Source organism: Pelobates fuscus, chromosome 3 (assembly GCF_036172605.1).
Source record: "Pelobates fuscus isolate aPelFus1 chromosome 3, aPelFus1.pri, whole genome shotgun sequence".
NCBI lineage: Eukaryota > Metazoa > Chordata > Amphibia > Anura > Pelobatidae > Pelobates > Pelobates fuscus.
The window spans coordinates 421156260-421178209 of record NC_086319.1 but is presented as its reverse complement, the minus strand read 5'-3'; the positions used below and the strand labels follow the sequence as shown (position 1 = coordinate 421178209).

Here is a 21950-nt window from a genome sequence, read left to right as displayed (position 1 = left end):
GAGTGTGGGCGTTATACTCCTATAACGGAGACCTGGAGTGTGGGCGTTATACTCCTATAACGGAGACCTGGAGTGTGGGCGTTATACTCCTATAACGGAGACCTGGAGTGTGGGCGTTATACTCCTATAACGGAGACCTGGAGTGTGGGCGTTATACTCCTATAATGAAGAGAGCGGAGATAAATATATATGAGGGAGTATTGATATCCATGTGATAAGGGATGGAGTATCGACCTCCATTTGAAAGGGTATAAATACCTATGTGTTGGGGGAAGGAGTTATTAATACCCATGTGATGGGGGAGGGGCTATTGACACCCATGTGATGGGGGAGGGGCTATTGACACCCATGTGATGGGGGAGGGGCTATTGACACCCATGTGATGGGGGAGGGGCTATGGATACCCAGGTGTTGGGGGAGGGGGCACAGCCTGATATTTACCTTTGAAGGAGCTTGAACAGGTATCCACTTGGAAGCTGCATATATTTTGCCATTTGCCGCTGTTTTATCAAGTGTTTCTTATCTGTATTTCTCTACAGTAAAATTGGGCAAAATAAACAAATTGTCAGTGCCTGTCTCTGTGCATGCCATTTTAGTGTGCCTGTCTGTGAGTGTACCATTCATGTGAGTGCCTCTCTCTACGAGTGTACCGTTTGTGTGAGTGCCTGTTTCTACAAGTGTACCAGTCGTGTGAGGGCCTATTTCTGAGTGTACCGTTCGTGTGCCTGTTTCTGTGCGTGTGCTGTTAACCTGAGTGACTGTCTTTGCGTGTGCGATGTTAATGTGAGTGCCTGTTTCTGTGCGTGTACGGTTTGTGAGTGTCTCTATGAGTGTACTGTTAGTGTGAGTGCCTGTCTCTACGAGTGTACTGTTAGTGTGAGTGCCTGTCTCTACGAGTGTACTGTTAGTGTGAGTGCCAATCTCTACGAGTGTACTGCTAGTGTGAGTGCCTGTCTCTACGAGTGTACTGTTAGCGTGAGTGCCTGTCTCTATGAGTGTACTGTTAGCGTGAGTGCCTGTCTCTATGAGTGTACTGCTAGTGTGAGTGCCTGTCTCTATGAGTGTACTGTTAGCGTGAGTGCCTGTCTCTATGAGTGTACTGTTAGCGTGAGTGCCTGTCTCTATGAGTGTACTGTTAGTGTGAGTGCCTGTCTCTATGAGTGTACTGTTAGCGTGAGTGCCTGTCTCTATGAGTGTACTGTTAGCGTGAGTGCCTGTCTCTATGAGTGTACTGCTAGTGTGAGTGCCTGTCTCTATGAGTGTACTGTTAGTGTGAGTGCTTGCTTTGGTGGTATGATGTGGTTGTAGAGGGTAGTTTTGCCAAGACAGGATGGGTGGTGGATTTGTGCTGTTGTTGTGTCACAGCAGTAACTATGAGTTACTCCACTGAGGAGTAGTTTATATAGAAGGGGACGAAACATTTTCAATACAATCCACCATTGGTAACTCCCACTACCAGGAGCCGCAGCACTCCCACTACTAATAACGGAGCACAGAACCAGTAGATTGAAGCAGGTGAGCCATCATACCTAGCAGGTAATAATAGGACCAAGCAGGATACATTATTTTGGCTTCCTCGTGAGCCATCATACCTAGCAGGTAATAATAGGACCAAGCAGGATACATCATTTTGGCTTCCTCGTGAGCCATCATACCTAGCAGGTAATAATAGGACCAAGCAGGATACATCATTTTGGCTACCTCGTGAGCCATCATACCTTGCAGGTAATAATAGGACCAAGCAGGATACATCATTTTGGCTTCCTCGTGAGCCAGCATACCTTGCAGGTAATAATAGGACCAAGCAGGATACATTATTTTGGCTACCTCGTGAGCCATCATACCTTGCAGGTAGTAATAGTGAAAACGTAGAATACAAAATGCACCTTCAATGCAGATAGAACGCACAACAACCGAAAGTGACGTAGCACCACTCCACGAGGCCCAAACCCTTCCTTGGTACATTCCCCTGGAGATGGTGGCCGTACATACAGTGCAATAATGTTATGGCAATCAAAGGCAATCGCTAGTTTAGAAAACAAAGTATATTCTATAAAATGTCAAAACCACCCAAGGTAAAATAGACAAACTATTACAGACCACATTAACGAAATCTATGTCTAAATATAACACTGTGTTTTCATGGTAACAGAACAATCTGACAGGACAATGAGAATCAGTATTATCACGATAGACACTAATGACACTCCCAAAATTTATTTTAACAATTAAAGTCTGCTTGACTCTATCATGGCTTGTGGGCCTGGACTCTATTTTGGAATTTACGGAGGTATACTGTGTATACCAAGTGTGTGTCATTAACGCTTGACAAATATAAACAAACTTCAAGTTTAAAAAAACCCCACCATTTTAAAAGTGAAGATTTTGTTTCTAGAAAAATCCACCAGTTTTCTGGGTAAAACGTAACACTTTCCTGCCAGAAAAACTGACCAAAACAGTAAAACTCCATTGCGTTGCCCCCCAAAATGAATATGTTTAAAAATATCTCTTAGGGTGTAAAAATGCAACAGATGGGTGGGAGGGTGGACCAATCGGACAGATTTAATAAAGAGAATGTATCACTCATATGCTGTATGTAGCATTGGAATGACTGTCATCGTGACTCCAAATAGCATGAAAAGTTTATATGTTTTTCATTTTGATTTGAAAATGGAGACATCCTGCGGCTCTACGATAAGCTGGGCAATCGAGAAACAAACCCCCTGACCATATGTCCTGAGGAAACCAAGTATGGTAAGCACTGATCGTTCTTTGGGTTTATATCCCTTCCAGCCTGGATGATAAGGCTGAGACAACGGTTTTATGAAGACTTCCTAACTTTGTTTGGGAGAACTGGGTGCTGGGGAGATTCTGTTTTTGAAAATGGTTAGAAATATGGAGACAAGTGAATACTTGGGGATTATTGTATTGAAAGACAAAGTTATAGCATAGGTGTACAATATGGATGGGTCTATGTGTTTTTATTAGGTCAGTGCTTGGTGGTGTGTATACATAGTACAAACAGAATGTTACATAATACAGAGCACTATCTCACCAGCAGTGGAGGAATGAGAGGGCCGGGGGCAAAGGGAACTCTTCCACATATCTTGATAAAGTCCCCTAGAGGTCGGAAACCCTCATCACATTCTCTCCTCAGCAATATGGACTTGTCAAAGTATTGGGCATTAAACCACTCTGCCATTTCCTCAGTACAGAAAGGACCTGAGGAGGGGAAAAAAAATACACATTTTTTACTCATGCAAATTATTTTTCCCTTAGTGTTTAGCGGATATACAGGAGATACGTTCATTACTAGGATGCACAGGTACCCTCCTGTGTAAAAAAATTAAACTTCAGTTAGCATGTCCCACCTCTAAAACAGCCATTAACTGACCACATCAGTAACACCAAGGTAAAAACACACAAGACAGACACCAAGAATGACAAAGTATCAACATTTTAATAAATTAGGGAGATACTGCCACCAAATACCAAAGAAAAAAAAATTAATATGGTGAGTAACTTTTACCTATGTTTAAGTGGCAGTACAGGAGGGAGATTGCAAGATCTCCCATAACAGGTTGGGAAAACGTACAAAGTGGCAGCTCAGACGAAGCTTCCACAGAGGCAAAGATGTCGAGACTATAGCGTTAAATGAAGGTGTTGAACGAAGACCATGTAGCAGCCTTACAAATATCTTTTGGTGAGGTCATTACTCTTTCAGCCCAAGATGTTGCCATTGCTCTCGTAGAATGAGCTTTGATACATCCTGAGAAGGTCTTCCATTGATAAAGGCCAGATCTACAGCCTCAGTTATCCAACGCGCTATAGAAGTCTCAGAGGCTTCTTTCCCTATAAATAGAACTTGAAAGGTGATAAGGAGATGGTTAGACGTGCACCATTCCTCTGTTCTCTTAAGGACACAGGACATGTGTGACATGTCATGATTCCCTTTTATTCCAGAAGTTTTGTCCTTAAGGGGTTAAATAGTTAGTGCTATTTTAACATCTAAACAATGCAGATGCTCTTTAGGGGAGGGCGGGTTCTGACACAATGTAGGAAGGACAGCAGGTTGACTAATTTTCTCCTTGCACAACACTATGGAATGAAAAGACTGTTTGGGTTGCAAAACATTGCCTTGATGGAACACTAAACTAAGGTGATGATGAAAGAGTTGGGGTTCCCCCTCCTTTTAGACAAGGTGATGGCAATGATAGGCAGTTTTTAAGAGATCGGAAATTAAAAAAGCATTCTTCCATCTGTTAATAATTCATTAATCCCAAGTAGGAAAAACATTCCTCATTGGAGGCCATTTTCCAGTTGGCCTAAAAACAAAACTAAAATAAAAAAATCCAAAAATAAAAATCAGTGCTTCTGAAGCCCAATCTTGCAACAGGAAATGTCTAAGAGCTGATACGCTTAACATAGCTGTATTGAGCTGTACCCTTCTTAGAGAAATCCCATAATAATTGAAACCGAAGGATTGTTGGCATTAAACGGATTACTTTCACACCAATTAATAATTCTGTTTCAAACACAAAGGTAAATTATTTTCGTCGTTTTTATTGGTCCGTATAAATCTTATGTAGAACCCTTGTATTAATAGCCACCAGTGGGATTGATTGATTGATTGGTTCTGTCTAAAATATCTAGATATTTGCGTCTGTAAAGAGAAGTGAAAATGAGAAAACCTTTTGGTTTCTTCTTGTGGCCATCAAGTCCATGACTCGCCTTCCGAACCTATTAACAATTACTTCAAAATCTTCCTGGTGGAAAGACAAGATTGCTTCCAACGCACTCTGCTGGGATCATTTGCAATTTGATTGTCTTTTCGGCTTATATGAAGATGCTGAAGTGCTTCAGGTGTTTCTTTGCCCAGAAGAAAATCTGTTAATGCTAAACTTTTTGTTCTGTCCGGTTTGTTGAGATAAATGACAGTGGTCAAATTGTCTGACTGAATCTGCACCAACTTGTCAACAAAGATTTCCAGACTGCTTTTTTTTCTCTGTAATTTGAGGAACATTGACTTTTTTTCTGGTGACCAGAGAGCTTTTCTCATGTTGGAATTGAGATGAGCTTCTCATCCTACTATTGATGTATCTGTGGGGATTCTGGTCCATGAAGGTTGAATGAACTTTACTTATTCATGCAGGAATCTTGATCTTGTCCACCAATGTAAACTCTTCAATTTACTGCTTGAAATGTTTATTTCTGTTTCCAGTCTATCTTGTTGTTGACTCCAGGTTTGCACAATATCCCACTGTAATGGTCTGTGTGTGCCTTTGCCCGTTATTGTGCAGGTATTGTAGGAGTAGGCCCAACGTTCCCGATGTCTTTCTTTTAAAAAAAAAATAAATAATCCTTTTGGATGATTCCATATTTGCCCATTTATAAACCAGGTATTGTATACATGGATTCATATTCTTCAGGTCTCAGACAGCCTGAAAGTCCTGATCCAGTTCTTGTACAAGAAATAGAATATTCTCCTTGAAATTTTTCTACGCTTGGCACCCTTTCAATTACCCATTTCTATGGAGTTTCATGGTTTTGGAGAGCAGTGCCAATTCTTTTGCTTGAGACATATAAGGGGAGCATAAGAAATGAGACATTGGTCGCATAATTACTCTCATCTTGTATCCATTTCCAATAGTATTTAGAATCCATCAATTTTGGGGGAAAAAAGGATTTGATTCTATCTTTACATTGATAGTTTATTTGGGTAAATGGGAACAGTTTGTTCCATCGATCACGGTCATCTTAAGGAATTGCCTTTTTTTATTTTACTTTTGCTTAATTAATCTAGTGCAGGACCGAAAGGCTTCTCTCGTTCAAAGGAAAGTTTGCACAGGGACGTTTCTGACGCAGTGTCTGCTGAGCATGATTTCAGCCCATCTGACCACACAATAAAACTCATCTCTTTATGCTAATTTAAGCATTTGGCAAAGAAAGTCGTTAGCCAGTTTAAGATCTTTGAAATTGACTATTAGCTATAGAGTTTGCTGAAAGAATATCTTGTAAGGTTTAAATCCACACCTTCTGGGCTATTTCTATTAATGCTCCTCGCAATCACTGCTTTACTTGGGTATGTAGAAGTTTGAAAAAATACATTTATATGTGGTCTCTGACGGCTTGTCCATAGGGTCTTTAAGACCTGCAGTTTCTAGGGGGTTAGACAACAGCACAATCATCATATTGACTTTTGGAAGATTTTCCCAGGATGAAGCTTCTTGTAGAGTTGCTTAAATTGCTCAATTGATGAATGACCTTTTTTCGAGATTTTTCCATTCTCTCTTCATCATGGTTGGGGAGAACTTTTACCACTTCCTTGATGAATATATCCGAGTCTTTGCTAGATGTGTCAGAATCAGTATTACTATGAAAACAATTCAGAAGGAGATCTGATTCCTTCTTTTAACAGGTTCAGGTTCTGCTGCTTTATTACTAGGTTCCTCGAAGCTTGCAATAATCTGACTTGGATTATCCTGAAACCATTACAGAAAGATATTCAAATAGTTTCTGCACGTTTTGGTCTAGTGCTTCGTAAGAGCACCGATTACGATATTTCTATCTGCATTCGTCTAGTAGAGGGACCTTCTGCCCAAACCGAATGTTAGATTTGCTTTATGTTCACTGGAGGCCAATGTGGACTTTTCTCCCCTTTTCTATTCATTTTGTCTGGAGATATAGGGCTAGATATCTGCAAAATACATAAAGAACAACGAAATACCACTTGAAGCCAAAGAAAAGCAAACTAGAAGTCAGATTGAAGTTAAAGGTTTCCAACCTTAATTGACCTCAGACCGTGGTGGTGGTGGGGGGGTTGGTGGTCATGGTATCCTAGCACCTTGGCTATCAAACAGGAATTACAGCCATTAAATACCCTGGGCCTTTTACATTTTGTTGCCAAATTGCAGGATCACTTTCAGTGCGTTTGTCCCACCGGCTGTGCGCAGGCACCGTGCCTGTTTGATGATTGGCCACCCCCTGGGTTAGCCATTGCACACAAAGGCACACCTCCGGCGTGTGGAAAAGATAAACAGATGTCACCAGTCCTGTAACTAATGGCAGAATGCACCCCACCCCGGTGGCTACTGTGCTGAAGTAACCACTACATAGCAGCACCTACATATAATAAGGACACCCTGTACTGATGAGATTGATTGGTGCAAGTATTTGTTTTTGGGGTGGGACTAACTGAAGCACTTTATTTTGTTGTTTTTTTAAACAGAGAATCCTAGCAATGAGCATCCCTACCGCTAAAACCTAATAGGTTACTAACCCCCTCAATGTTCTTATTGTGTCTTTATACCCCACCTCCTTTAGACTGTAAGCTTGTCTGAACCGGGTCCTCATCAACCTATTGTCCCCTGTTACATTTTGTAATTATCTCATTTATTAGTTAAATTGCATCCTCTTAGAATATTGTAAAGCGCTGCAGAGTATGTTGGCGCTATATATATACCAATAATAATAACAATTTAGCATTTTAGGAAAAAGAACGAACGGATACCAGATACACGGAAAGGTGGCTAAAACATTCACATGATAAATTTAGATTTGTGTCAAAAACAAATTTATTTTGATTTTGTGTGTATGTATGTGTGTCTCTGGCATTAGCGGTTTGTGTATCTGTCTCTCCAAAGACCATAGATTGATCATTGCATGGATCAATCTATGGATACAGCTTGTCTCACTGCTAATACATGTTTTTACATGCTTCCATCATCACAGGATATTCCCATCTAAAGATTTTTAGCACTTTATTATAAAGCAACTATTAAAGGGCCAGTGGATTTTATATCACACCCTGCACCCAGTATCATTTATACCCAGTATCTTAGCAAAGGCTATATGTCTGTCTGTCTCGGTCAGTAACTATGTCTGCCTCTGGCAGTGGCTGTGTGTCTGTCTTGGCATTATTGTGTATATGTATCCGACATTGGCTGTGCGAGTGTGTGTGTGTGTGTGTGTGAGTGGTGCTGTGTCTCTCTCAGAATGTATAGTGGTGTGTGTATGGGAGTGTTTGTATATTCATATCTTGGGCATTGGTTTTGTAAGGGGTCCCAATATTTCTGCCCGAGGCCCTGAGATAAGGTAGTGGTGCAAGGCATTACGTAAGAGGGTGGGGGGAAAGGGAAAAGCGATTAAAGAGAGGACACAAGGAGAAGGGGAAATCAAACAATTTCAGTAGAATATGAAAATACTGACCTTGGATCTTGCCCTGTGTATCCATATAAAACCATTTCATGGCCCCCTCCTGGGAGAGGGGGTGAGCAGCAGCACTGTTGGAGGGGAGAAAGTCTTTTTCTGATAAACTATCCTGTAGAGAGGCCACCAGCTTCGAAGCTTCCTATAAAGAGAGACGAAGAGAGAATGACACATTCATAGGCTGCTTCTACTCAAAGAGCAAACCAGAGCTCCGTTCTGACCTGCTGAAGATGCTCTATGTATTCATCCTCCTCTGTATCCCCCACAGAGAATCTAGCAGTTGCACCTGGAGGTGGATAGTCGGAAATATAGTTGGAAGAAGAAGGGATAACTTGGCCGGCAGAGTCGTCTGTAGACAAGAAGACTGGTTGGTACATTTTCAGTGTCCAAATCAAACCAACAGATTATCGATCATTAGTAGTACCTTCTTCTCCAGATCCCGGCTGCTGTCCTAAAGGACCATCCTCTCCATCTATGAAGGAGACTTCAGTGCATCTCTCAACCTCCATGTCTGCATACAGCTCTGTATTCCCAGGATCTGGTGATATGGAGCTGGGTGTGTGATTGACATGTTTAGGGGCAACAGGAGACCCATAATCTGTAGGGATCATACACTGTATTAGTTTGGCTACCATGGGCACAATCAATGTTATCTTTTACTGCTATAAAACAGCCATTACCAGTTCAAAATCCCAAATACAGCAACACAGTGTGTTCAATAACAAAGAAATATCTTACATTAAGCACAACCAATCCAGGGATATTTATACTGTCCTCCATTTCAGACACGGCTGGATTAACATAGGGGCTGATGGAACTGCAGCTCCAGGCCCATGGATTAAAAAAAATAAAAAATAAATATATATATATTGGATGTAGAAGTGGTGATTTCTTATTAATACAAATTTGAAAAGTCCCAGAGAGTGCTCCTGTCTTCAATTCTTTTATATATATATATATATATATATATACACACACACACACACACACACTACTCTTAGGGTTGCCACCTGGCCAGTATTTATTTGAGGCGGCCCGGCTGGTGCAGACATTGCAGTAATACAGGGTGTACCCCGGAAAGGTCGCATCTCTTCAAGGTACGCCCTCCAGAGGTCGGTTCGGGGTGCCACCCTCCATTCTGGTACTCTCCTGGCTGGGATAGGGTCATCATTACTCCTCAGGACATAATGAAACAGCTGCTGGAGTCTTGTATCGAAGTGGGATCCTGCACGGCCTTCTATCTCTGAAGTAGTGCTGGTTTTCCCAAGGCGGGGAAGCCATCCCACCGCTGCCACCAATGTGACGGAACTCCCTATACCCCGGACTGGGTACCTCCGCCAAGGGACGCTTCCTAGTGGGAACAGGGGACAAACCGCAGCACTTCTGCCCACAGTCCCTGTGGCTTGACTGGGGCCCTGGAACCGCTCCTTCCTGGAGCCAAATGGAGAATTCGCTCCCCACAGGCACTGGACAACACTCAGTCCTGGGAGCACTAGTCCTTACTAGGACTTTCCCCGCTGAATCTCCTGCAAGCTGGAACAGCAGACACAGGGGTTAAATCTTCCTTCCCTCCAATAACTGGACAACACACAGTTTTGGAGTGTAAGCTGGAATGCTTTAGTGGCAGCCACAACTGACCTATGCATGTCCCCATGCAAGGGGTACTCCCCCCTGGATCTTGTGGAGGACTGAAGCACAAAGTCACAGACCAATGACAAAGGTGTTTAAATACATAACACTCCCATATACAATTAGATAATCCCTCCTCTGTGCATGGGAGATAATTGGATCAGGAACTGTACTAATCTAATTAAATTATCTCCAAGCACAGAAAAAAACATGCAATACAACAACACCCCAAAAGTACCTCTAAAATATCCCCTGATAGCCCCGATCTGATAGCCCCGAAAGTTACAGCATATCCCTGCCTCTTTCTACTCCCTGATCCGAGGGGGGGCAGCTGCACAGCACAGAGGATCCAGACAGCAGCTCCCAGCCTGCAAAGACAGCCTACAGCTCAGGTAAGTGAGGGATGGGGTAAAGGCTGCAGGGAGACATGGGGACACAGACACTAGGGAATACTGAGACATGGGGACACAGGGAGACCTCTCAGGATGCTGAGACACGGGGACACAGACCTGGGAACACAGACACTAGGGGAAGCTGGGAGACATGGGAAGACAGACACTAGGGACACAATGTCCCCAAGTGTCTCAATGTCCCCATGTCTCCCAGCCAGTGTCCCCAAGTGTCTGTGTCCCCAAGTCTCCCAGCGTCCATTAGTGTTTCAATGTTCCCATGTCTCAGTGTCCTCTAGTGACATGGGGACACCGGGAGTCAGGGAGACACTGGGAGCAATCCATCTATACAGCAGAATCAAACTAAGTAGTTTTTTGTTGATTTTAAAGAATGTCACTGCTTGTGATTACATCATGTGATGTCAAGCATCCATAATTAGTTATGCAAATTAGTAATGCCTGTATTTTTTTTTTACAAGAAAGGTGGCAACCCTAAATACTCTTCACATACTCTTGCTTAAGTATGAAAACTTAAAGGATCGCTATAGGGTCAGGAACACAAACATGTATTCCTGACCCTATAGTGTTAAAACCACCATCTAGCCCCCCGGACCACTCATGCCTCCATAAATATAGTGAAAATCTTACTGTATTCAAGCATGAAGCTGTAGCACTGCATGCTGTTTGACTCAGAAAAGCAAGCCGTCTGCTGACATAATCAGAAGTGGTGGCCTGATCCAATCACAGAGCTTCCCCATAGGATTGGCTGAGACTGACAAGGAGGCAGATCAGGGGCAGAGCCAGCACAATTCAAACACAGCCCTGGTCAATCAGCATCTACTCATAGAGATGAATTAAATCAATTAATCTCTATGAGGAAAGTTCAGTGTCTGCATGCAGAGGGAGGAGATACTGAATGTTTGGATGCATTTTAGGCAGCCATGACCCAGGAAGGATCTCTAACAGCTATCTGAGGAGTGGCCAGTCACGTTATCACTAGGCTGTAATGTAAACACTGCATTTTCTCTGAAAAGACAGCGTTTACAGCAAAAAGCCTGAAGGGGATGATTCTACTCACCAGAACAAATTTAATAAGCTGTAGTTGTTCTGGTGACTATAGTGTCCCTTTAAGAGGGGTATATGGGAACAAAACTTGTGTGGACTGGCTGACAATGAAATTAGTTAAGGTAATGCTGACTTTGGCCTAACACTGTGGCATGTTCCCTTTCTTCTACACTCACTACATCCACCTGTTCTCGGTCTCAGACTATATACCAGGAACTTCTGCCTGCTAGTAAGAAGTTAAGGAGACAAGTGGACATGTGAGTGCTAGGGGACAGTCCTTAGAAAGCATGGAGCGAGCGCATTTATGCCAAGCTCAGGATGCTGTTGGCCAGCATGCATGATTGTCAGGCTAGCCTTCCAATTCTTTGGGCAGACACGCCTCCTTTTTGGGCATGTTCGTCCCTTTCAGAAGTTCTGGTTACATGATCCACGTCAGTGGCCCATCCTTTTACACTGCCCATTGACTTCCTGCTTCACTGAACACTGCTGTTAAGGGGTATGAATTTACTTGAAAGATAAAAGCATGAATTAGAGGGAGACCATCATATTTTAAGAGAATCTGAGTTTTCTTACAGCTGCATTCTATGAGTTTCCCTCCGGGAACATCTCCACCAGATACATACCAATTGGGAGAGGCGGGAGTGTTTGTGTTTTTGGTTTATAAGATTCTGTACTTAGGCCCCTCATAATTGTCAGCACCAGGCCCACTGGGCTCTTAATCTGGCCCGGACTACAGACTATATAAATGCATTTGTAAGAAGAAAATGAGGCACATTTGCAACAATTTACTCACGCTTGCAGATTTTTGTAAAGTGTAGATTATGACAAATACTGAATGGTGGAAAAATGTAGGTCATTGAAGTGACAAGGCAAGATAACCTCCACTCTCGGCAGCCTCTGGATGCATTTATTCAAAAGTTGACAATTCAAGGAGATAATATTTATACAGTCTGGTACAAGATGTTAACAGGGACCAGGATGAGTACTGAAATATCTGCACAGAATATGGGATGGATCTGCCTAAGTCCAGATAGGAGGTAACACAGAGGGTAGTTGAGAATGACAGGGCTAAGATCCATTGGGACGTTTAGATCCAGACAGCAAGTACGGTTTGCATTTAAAAAACAAACAAGCAAGTATAATGCACACACTAAAAGGGGGGAATACTTCCTGCAGGGTGCTCTAGAAAGGGAGGGCCAATCCCTGAAGACAGCAAATGGAAGAAAATAAATATTCAGGCACATCTATGGTGTGACGGAGCTCCCTGTACCCCGGCTGGGAACCTACGCCAAGGACTGCTTCCTAGCTGGAACAGGGGACAAACCGCAGCACTTCTGCCCACAGTCGCCATGGCTAGACTGGTGCCCTGGAACCGCTCCCATCTGGAACCAAATAGGGAACTTGCTCTATCCACCCCCAGGCACTGGACGACACTCAGTCCTGGGAGCTCTAGTCCTTACAAGGACTTTCCACGTTGAATCCTCCACACTGGAACAGTGATGAAAGAATAACCCTTTTCCAAGTACAAGCTGGAATACTTTTATTGGCAGCCAAAACTGGCCTTATATGCAGGTCCCCATCCAAGGGGCACTCCTCCTTGGACCGGAGAGTAAACCACAGTAAAAACAAATACACAATTACACTGGCTCTCAGATCCAGGACACTCCCATACATAATAAGATGATCCCTCCCCTGTGCCTGGGAGATAATGGAGTCAAGCATTGTATTAAACTCAATTATCTCCAGGCACAAAAAAACACATTTCCCAAACACCCCCAAAGTACCTTAAAAATACATAAAACCCCACAAGTGTTACATCTGATAGCCCTGATCTGGGTGACCGACATCCAAAAATCACCCAGATCAGTTCAGGGGTTCAGTAATTTCCTGGAAGTCATAATTTGACCAACCGCACGCATGGTTCCATGCCCAAACAGTTCCAGAGAATCAGGGCTTGCGGTCGGTCTAGTTCGGTATTTTAAAACCAAACAAGCTAGCGAACATAATCAATAATCTTACCCTGGAGCTTGTTCACGCAGGTGATCATGCAAGTCCAGCATTGTTCGGGAGTTTCAGTATCCAAAAATAGTTCCATGAACTCAACGACCAAACACCGCTGCCTGCGTTCATGCAAACAAGATGGCCCCCACCTCGTGGTCGTCCATAGGGATTGCGGCCACCCAGACAAACACTTAGAACACAGAGGTGGAAATTGCTACAAAGTAGCAATTAGGCTTAACAAGCTCCAGGGTGGTGTCCAGTTCATGCGGCTGTTCGGGTCCCGAACCATATATACCAAATACACGAACGGAGACTTTTACATCACATTTTGCAAGGTCCATAGTCTGTGGGCAGAAGAAAACTGCTTGACCAACAAGCAGAAGAAAACTGCTTGACCAACAAGCAGGCTCCTCCAGGAACTCTTGGCAAACTTACTTTAAAAAGTCACACATCTTCCCCCTCCCTGGCAGACTATACAGACCCCAGACCTCCAATCGGTCTGGGTCTGTGATAGTCTGGTGGCCTTTTCCAAAAGGCGTAGTTGTCCAGAAGGTCTCCTGCCACAAGTGCCCATTTATACATCCAGGGTTCTGCGGGTTAATAACATGGATGCACTCCCCCCTGGTTGGACCAAGGTGTCGCTAAGGACGGAGTGTGCAGTTTCCCTCATCAGTGCCTGGTGGGAAGAGTGGGAAGAGGGCAGCGGGGCTCTGCCCCATAGCCAGCGGTTCAGCTGGGTTGTTTGATGGGTGGTCAGGCTCCAAAACATAGGGTAGGTAGGGGAGAGGCCAGCGGTGCTCTGCCCTGTAGCCAACGTTACAGCTGGGGTGGCCTGTGTAACCTCAGACTCTGGATTAAGGAAAAGGGGCGGGCAGAGGCCAACTGCTCTCTGCCCGAATGCCAGCTCTTCCACTGGGAATGGGTCATGGGACCAGCCGCTGACATCCTCATCTTGGCAGGGATTCCGCAGTTGGGGATCTGGACGGGCTGCCCAGCATCCCTGTAAGGATGGTCCCATCTGCACCATCCATGCCAGGGGGCTTGTCTCTGGATGACAGCCCCAGCTACTGTGGGGTGGGGCCGACTGTCTCCACTCCCTGTATCTTTCCCTCAGGTTGGGGAGGGAGACCATCTGTCCTCTCCCAAGGTGTCTCTAGCTGCCGCTGGGGAGAGAGGACAATATGCTCCACTCCCTGTAATATACTATGCCGCTGGGGAGTGAGACAGACTGTCTCCACTCCCTGTGCTGCACCCTGCCGCTGGGGATAGAGGACAATACTGGCCAACCAACCTGACATCATGGTGGTAGACAAGGAATGGAAGTCTGGAGTCATGGTGGATGCGGCAGTACCCAGTGACTATAACATCAGGAAGAAGGAACAAGGAACACGAAAATATGTACAAATGTCTTGAAGACAGCATTGAAAGTCATGTTTCAGTGTTTGCAGATGACACAAAACTTTGTAAAATAATACAATGTGAGCAAGATATTACTTTGCTGCAGAGGGATTTAGATAGGATGGAGGACTGGGCACTCAAATGGCAGATGAAATTTAATGTTGAAAAATGCAAAGTTATGCACTTCGGCGTAAAGAATACACAAGCAACGTATACCCTTAATGGAAGCGAATTAGGGATAACAACACACGAAAAGGACTTGGGAATTGTTATAGACAACAAACTATGCAACAATGTGCAATGTCAATCAGTAGTGGCCAAGGCCAGTAGGGTATTGTCATGCATGAAAAAGGGCATTCATTCTCGGGACGAGAATTTAATTTTGCCTCTTTATAAATCACTGGTAAGACCACACATTGAATATGCTGTGCAATTTTGGGCACCTGTTCTAAAGAAGGATATTATGGCACTAGAAAAAGTGCAGAGGCGGGCTACAAAATTAATAAAAGGAATGGAACATATCAGCTATGAAGAAAGGTTAACAAATTTAAACCTATTTAGTTTAGAAAAACGTCGCCTGAGAGGGGATATGATAGCATTGTACAAATATATTCGAGGCCAATACAAACCATTGTGTGGAAATCTATTCACAAACCGGACTTTACATAGGACACGAGGTCATGCGTTTAGACTAGAAGAAAGAAGATTTCGTCTAAGGCAAAGGAAAGGTTTTCTTTACTGTAAGAACAATCAGGATATGGAATTCTCTGCCTGAAGAAGTGGTTTTATCAGAGTCCATACAGATGTTCAAACAGATAGAACAGTGTTTCCCAACCCAGTCCTCAAGGCACACCTACCAGTCCAGGATTTAAGGATTACCCAGTTTTGTCTAAGGTGTTTTTAGAAAAAAAAGAAAAAACACCTTAGACAAAACTGGGTAATCCTTAAATCCTGGACTGGTAAGTGTGCCTTGAGGACTGGGTTGGGAAACACTGAGCTAGAACATACTTGCAAAAACAGAATATTCAAGGATATAATCTTTCAATGTAGGGTAATAACTGCTTGATCCAAGGATAAATCTGACTGCCATTCTGGGGTCAAGATAGAATTTTTTTCCTAGCTTGTTGCAAAATTGGAAGTGCTTCAAACTGTTTTTTTTTGCCTTCTTTTGGATCAACAGCAACAAAACAAATGTGAGGAAGGCGGAACTTGATGGACGCAAGTCTCTTTTCAGCTATGTAACTCTGTAACTATTAACTATGTAACAGCTAGAAATGATATAGATAAGGATACGTGAAGGCAGTAGTAGTCCCTTTTGTGATAGGAGCTGTAACGGAGCTCCGTGTACTCCGACCGAGTACCCTCCGTTGATGGACGCTTCCTAGCTTGCGCCGAGGACCACAAGCACCGCACCGGACACCACAGCCACCGCAGACTCCACAACTGCCGAAGCTTAACTGGAGCCTCGCCGTCTTCCTTCCACCCTGGATCGGCTTCTGTCCTCCAGGACCGTGTGGGGAAGACCTCACCTCCAGGAGAGCGTATCCGGAACAAGCTCTTAAAAGAGCTAAGTGATTAAAGCTCAAGGGAATATGCAGAGCATAGCAATCCCCAGTGTGATTTAGCAGTTCCCTCCAATAACGAGACAAGTCTATGTATTCAGGGTCAGAAGAGGTCTGAGGTGCTGGCACACCCAGCCTGGTTTTTATTGCAGTTGTTACAAATACAGGTCCACCCACAGGGAGGTATAAAACAACCACTCACGCATCAGTTACATCCCACATATTCCCTCCCCTTACCCTGAGAGGAAACTCAATTATACATACAGTTAAAACATACTTTCTACCCAACTTTTATAACTCTAAAACCATACATCACATTCACATAAAAATACATATCCACAATCAATCCATTCAGGGGAAAAACATATTAAAAAAATGGCATGAATCAGACCAGGGGTTCAAAAGTTAGTAAAGTATCTTTTAAAACCCCTGCCAGCATGGCTTTCTGGCTCAGACTGGTTTTACCGAGCCCTCTCTCCTGGAGACAATGGAGAAGTAATCCAATTACCTCCCAGGACAGAGACAGACTCCATTGAGCACATGGGGACACAAAGACAGTAAAACACTTTAAAATACATAAAGTCACCTTTTACACATAACACACAGACATTTCACATATCCCAAGATAGCTGGGATCTGAGCGCACAAAACTACCGAATAGCGCGCAGATCCTATTCACACAGTTCAATTGCCATGGAGCTAAAGTCTTTCCCGTAGTCTTTCATTATATGAATAGGCTCCATGGCATAGCTATCTGGGGTATCACCGCTCACACAGGGCAAGTACCGAATGACCCCACTGTATTTAAAGGGCCAGAATGAGTGACATGCACTCTGCATAGGGCCGAATACTGTTTTTAAAGGGCCCAATCTCCCAGGGCCATAGCCATGAGGAAGGAGGCTGGCAAAAAGGCTTCTCCACAATCCAGGGAAGCAGGGCAATTTCTCATTTAAAGGGCCAGTTACAAATAGCGATTTGTAACAGGAGCACTTAGGGTTGTGATCCTCAGTATGGAAGAGTGGCTTCACGTGGGACATTGAGATCTCTAAAGAAGAGTGCAGTTCTAGGAATAGCTAAGATACTTGTAGAGGACTCCAGAATGAAATATACACAAAAATACTACCTGGAGGGGTGAGAAAGCCAATTTATATGTACAGGAAAGAGATCGATGTAACTAGATATAAATAAAAATATGAATATAGGTTGATATTTACATCACCTTAGGTTAATGTGACAATGGAAAAAAAATACTAAAATAGACAAAAATACATCGTAATCACAAAAATATGACTGAAAAAAATTCTGGTTTATATTTTCGCTAAAACTGGAATTAAAAAAAAGTAATAACTGTAGAGATCTAATGATCACAGAGAATAAGGAGGAAATCATTTTACTTTTTTAAAGCTAAATGTAATCACACAAAAACATTAACTCTTCTAAACATTTTTTTTAAATGCAAAATGCGTGTGACATAACACAATGAAATGGTGGAACATTTTTGAGTAAAATACCAAGGCCTTGAGTTAATATTGTAATGCTTTAGCAAAAAGGAGGAACAGAACTGAAGATTTGAGTAAGCACAAAATGAAAGAAAAGTCCAGTAAGCAGAATTGTAGATGACTTTAGCTTTAAACTTTATATCCAGTAAATAGGGAGTAGAGCCAAGATTTGCAAGCAGTATAGCGGCACTTTTGCACAGTAAATGTCTACAGCAACATAAAGTCCAGCAAGAGGAGGTAGCAGAAGCAACACAGTTCAGTATTAAGTTTCCTGAATGAAACAGAGAAAAATAAATGAAATTAGATTATACTTAAAGTTTGAAGTGGATGGTCCTTTAACAAGCTGGGTCAATTGGGGTTGGAGAGATCAGCATAAACGGTATTGTGGTCGTGAGAGGTGGACGGAGATTCCGACCTTCGGTACGCCGATGTATACAGAGGGACCGAGGTTAAGGTAAGACCTAACAACATTGTTTGATTAGATTTCCAAATCAGCTAATAGTGTGAAGAATATTGAAATGTTGTAATATTAGCAAAAAAAAACAGCATCATTTTAGGGTACAGTGTGTGTCTAACTTAATGACATTCTACGAAGAAGTAGATTTATAGATCAGGATGTTGCAGTGGATGTGATCTATTTGGATTTTGCCAAGGAGTCTTATACAGTTCCTCCCAATAGATTAGTGTTCAAACTCAAAGAAATCGGTCTAGATCGGTCACTCACAAATAAAAATAAACAGTATAAAACGTTCAAGCAATTAAATCCATATAAGAATCACCCGCAAAGAATCCAACTCAATGATATGGGTCCTAAGGATGAGCACAAAGGTGACGAAAAATAAAAGTTCCAATTACATTATTAATAACCGTTAGATGTGTAGGTTCTAACCTAGCTGATAAAAGGCATGGCCCACACCGTATAATGCGGTGAATAATAATCCGGTATCTCTGTAAGGATATCTGTGGTCACTGAATAATATTGAGTAAAAGGTGGGCTGCACAATTAGTAAAAAGAATGGAGCATTTTAGTTATGACGAAAGGTTAAAAAATGTAAACCTCTTTAGTTTAGAAAAATGGGGCCTCAGAGGGGATATGATAACATTATACAAATATATCCAGGGCTAATACAAACCATTGTCCAGAAATCTATTTACAAACAGGAATATACATATAACACAAGGTCACACATTCAGACTGGAAGAAAGGAGATTTAATCTAAGGCAAAGGAAAGGGATTTTTACAGTAAGAACTATAAGGATGTGGAAATCTCTGAAGTGGGGGGTTTATCAGAGTCTGTAAAGATGTTTAACCCCTTAAGGACACATGACATGTGTGACATGTTATGATTCCCTTTTATTCCAGAAGTTTGGTCCTTAAGGGGTTAAACAGCAACTGGATGAAAAAATATATTCAGTGTCACGAACGCACCTTACTTTAAGAGTGTGCGTGACGTAGTTGTGGTGGTGAAAGGGTTAAAGTTCATTTTTTTGTCTGCACTAGACCGGAAATAATGATAAAATTCCCCTTAACACCACCCACAATTAAGCATAATAATATAAATATTACTATTTTAATGCTGCCACCACCAAGACAATTTATAAATGGGGTGCATTGGTCCCCCAGGTAACTAATACTAAAAACCCACCAAATATTACTTAGCACAATATCAATGTAATTGCAAAACACTCAGTAATAAATCTCTTCAGGTAACGTGATTCTTTAAGCCAGACAAAGGCAAAACTTAACTGAATTTTTATTATGAGCAAAAAATAGTCACAGTGCATACAAAAATATAGCTACACCAAAAACCGATAAAAACAAAAGGGATAAGATAATAGAAATCCTAATCACTTACTCAGGGTTTCAAAGTAAAACTCCTGCCCAGGGGGTCTCTGGTAAGGATGATGGTGACTCACTCAAAATTAGATTCTGGCCTCCAAGAAAGTCCTAACACCTTTCAATATCATTGGATATATATCCTGTGAATTACAAAGTCTAGCCCAGGGGTGGAGATCCGGCGTACCTATAGTAACTATAAGTGACCAGCTTCTTGTGTTCCAGACCAACATCAATCCAAATGGAAACATTTGGTTCTATCTCCTCTTATATACTTGCCACAGAAAAAACAGCATCTATGAATTTGTTACCATTTTCCCCTTCCATAGATATGTCACGCTCCATACTTGTGACCCAATATAGCAGACATCACAATCCCTTCCCCTATGGTTAAGCTACGCAAATCATATTTAGGTTTGATTAGAAGATTGTGCTTGTCCCATTCTAAATATAATAAAAATGAGGCTTCATTATTAATCTTTCGGTAAGAATTAATGATTCCTTTGGATATGATACTGGAACAGAAGGCTAGTTTTTTTTTTTTTAAAGCTAATGATCATTAACATATCAAAGAAATCAACTAATCAACTAGAAGGTACAGACCATATGGCTGGAACCAGCTACTTTACATTGGAACTAGACATCCAAGCATCTCAAGTGTAGAATCTCACACCCAACAATCCATGTTGCAAACCATCTGCCCCCCTTCACATTACTATACCATTTACAATATCCCTTCTGTAATCTGACCTTGAAATCAAGTGGCCAATTCAAATATGCACTACACAAATTACATTAAATGGCAATATTCTATTATGCAACAATGAAATATGCACCCTTGGCGTGACATTCAGGGTTACAGTTTTTAATATGTGGTGTAATACCTTCTTGATCCACTGATTTTTTTTTCTAGTTTGTTGAAAAATTGGAAAATGCTTAAAACTTTTTTTTACCTTCATTTTGGATCAAAAGCAAAAACAGACGTGAGAAACGCTGAACTTGGTAGACGCATTTCTCTTTTCAGTCAATGCAACCTTTTGCAATCTCTCATATATATATATATATATATATACACACACACACACACACACACACACACACACACACACACACAGTATCTCACAAAAGTGAGTACACCCCTCACATTTTTTAAAATATTTTATTATCTTTTCATGTGACAACACTAAAGAAATGACACACTGCTACAATGTAAAGTAGTAAGTGTACAGCCTGTATAACAGTGTAAATTTGCTGTCTCCCCAAAATAATTCAACACAGCCATTTATGTCTAAACCGTTGGCAGCAAAAGTGAGTACACCCCTAAGTGGAAATGTCCAAATTGGGCCCAAAGTGTCAATATTTTGTGTGGGCACCATTATTTTCCAGCACTGCCTTAACCCTCATGGGCATGGAGTTCACCAGAGATTCACATGTTGCCAGTGTCCTCTTCCACTCCTCCATGACATCACGGAGCTGGTAGATGTTAGAGACCTTGCGCTCCCCTACCTTCCATTTGAGAATGCCCCACAGATGCTCAATAGGGTTTAGGTCTGGAGACATGCTTGGTCAGTCCATCACCTTTACCTTCAGCTTCTTTAGCAAGGCAGTGGTCATCTTGGAGGTGTGTTTGAGGGTGCTACCATGTTGGGATACTGCCCTGCAGCCCAGTCACCGATGGGAGGGGATCATTCTCTGCTTCAGTATGTCACAGTACATCTTGGCATTCATGGCTCCCTCAATAATCTGTAGCTCTCCAGTGCTGGCAGCACTCATGCAGGCCCAGACCATGACACTCACACCACCATGCTTGACTGTAGGCAAGACACACGTGGACCACAGGACATGGTTCCAATAATCCATGTCCTTAGTCTGCTTGTCTTCAGCAAAACTGTTTGCAGGGTTTATTGTGCATCATCTTTAGAAGAGGCTTCCTTCTGGGACGACAGCCATGCAGACCAATTTGATGCAGTGTGCGGCATATGGTCTGAGCACTGACAGGCTGAGCCCCCATCCCTTCAACCTTTGCAGCAATGCTGGCAGCACTCATACATCTATTTCCCAAAGACAACCTCTGGATATGACACTGAGCACGTACACTCAACTTCTTTGGTCGACCATGTCGAGGCCAGTTCTGGGTGGAACCTGTCCTGTGAAACCGCTGTATGGTCTTGCCCACTGTGCTGCAGCTCAGTTTCAGGGTCTTGGCAGTCTTCTTATAGCCTAGGCCATCTTTATGTAGAGCAACATTTCTTTTTTCAGATCCTCAGAGAGTTCTTTGCCATGGGGTTTCATGTTGAACTTCCAGTGTCCAGTATGAGAGAGTGTGAGAGCAATAACACCAATTTAACACACAAGAGACCTT

At 42.5% G+C, this 21950-nt stretch overlaps 1 protein-coding gene across 2 annotated transcripts in view; it reads right to left on the bottom strand.

Moving 5' to 3' along the window:
- The window catches only part of GIGYF1 (GRB10 interacting GYF protein 1), a 163151-nt gene that overhangs the window by 18861 nt on the left and 122340 nt on the right, over positions 1–21950 (bottom strand). For both annotated transcript variants that reach the window (XM_063449789.1, XM_063449790.1), the window contains exons 25-29: positions 8633–8806; positions 8430–8557; positions 8209–8350; positions 3056–3222; positions 442–533 (exon numbers count right to left, since the gene is read on the bottom strand). In XM_063449789.1, coding sequence (XP_063305859.1) covers positions 442–533; positions 3056–3222; positions 8209–8350; positions 8430–8557; positions 8633–8806 — 703 coding nt within the window. The remainder of the gene's footprint in view (positions 1–441; positions 534–3055; positions 3223–8208; positions 8351–8429; positions 8558–8632; positions 8807–21950) is intronic.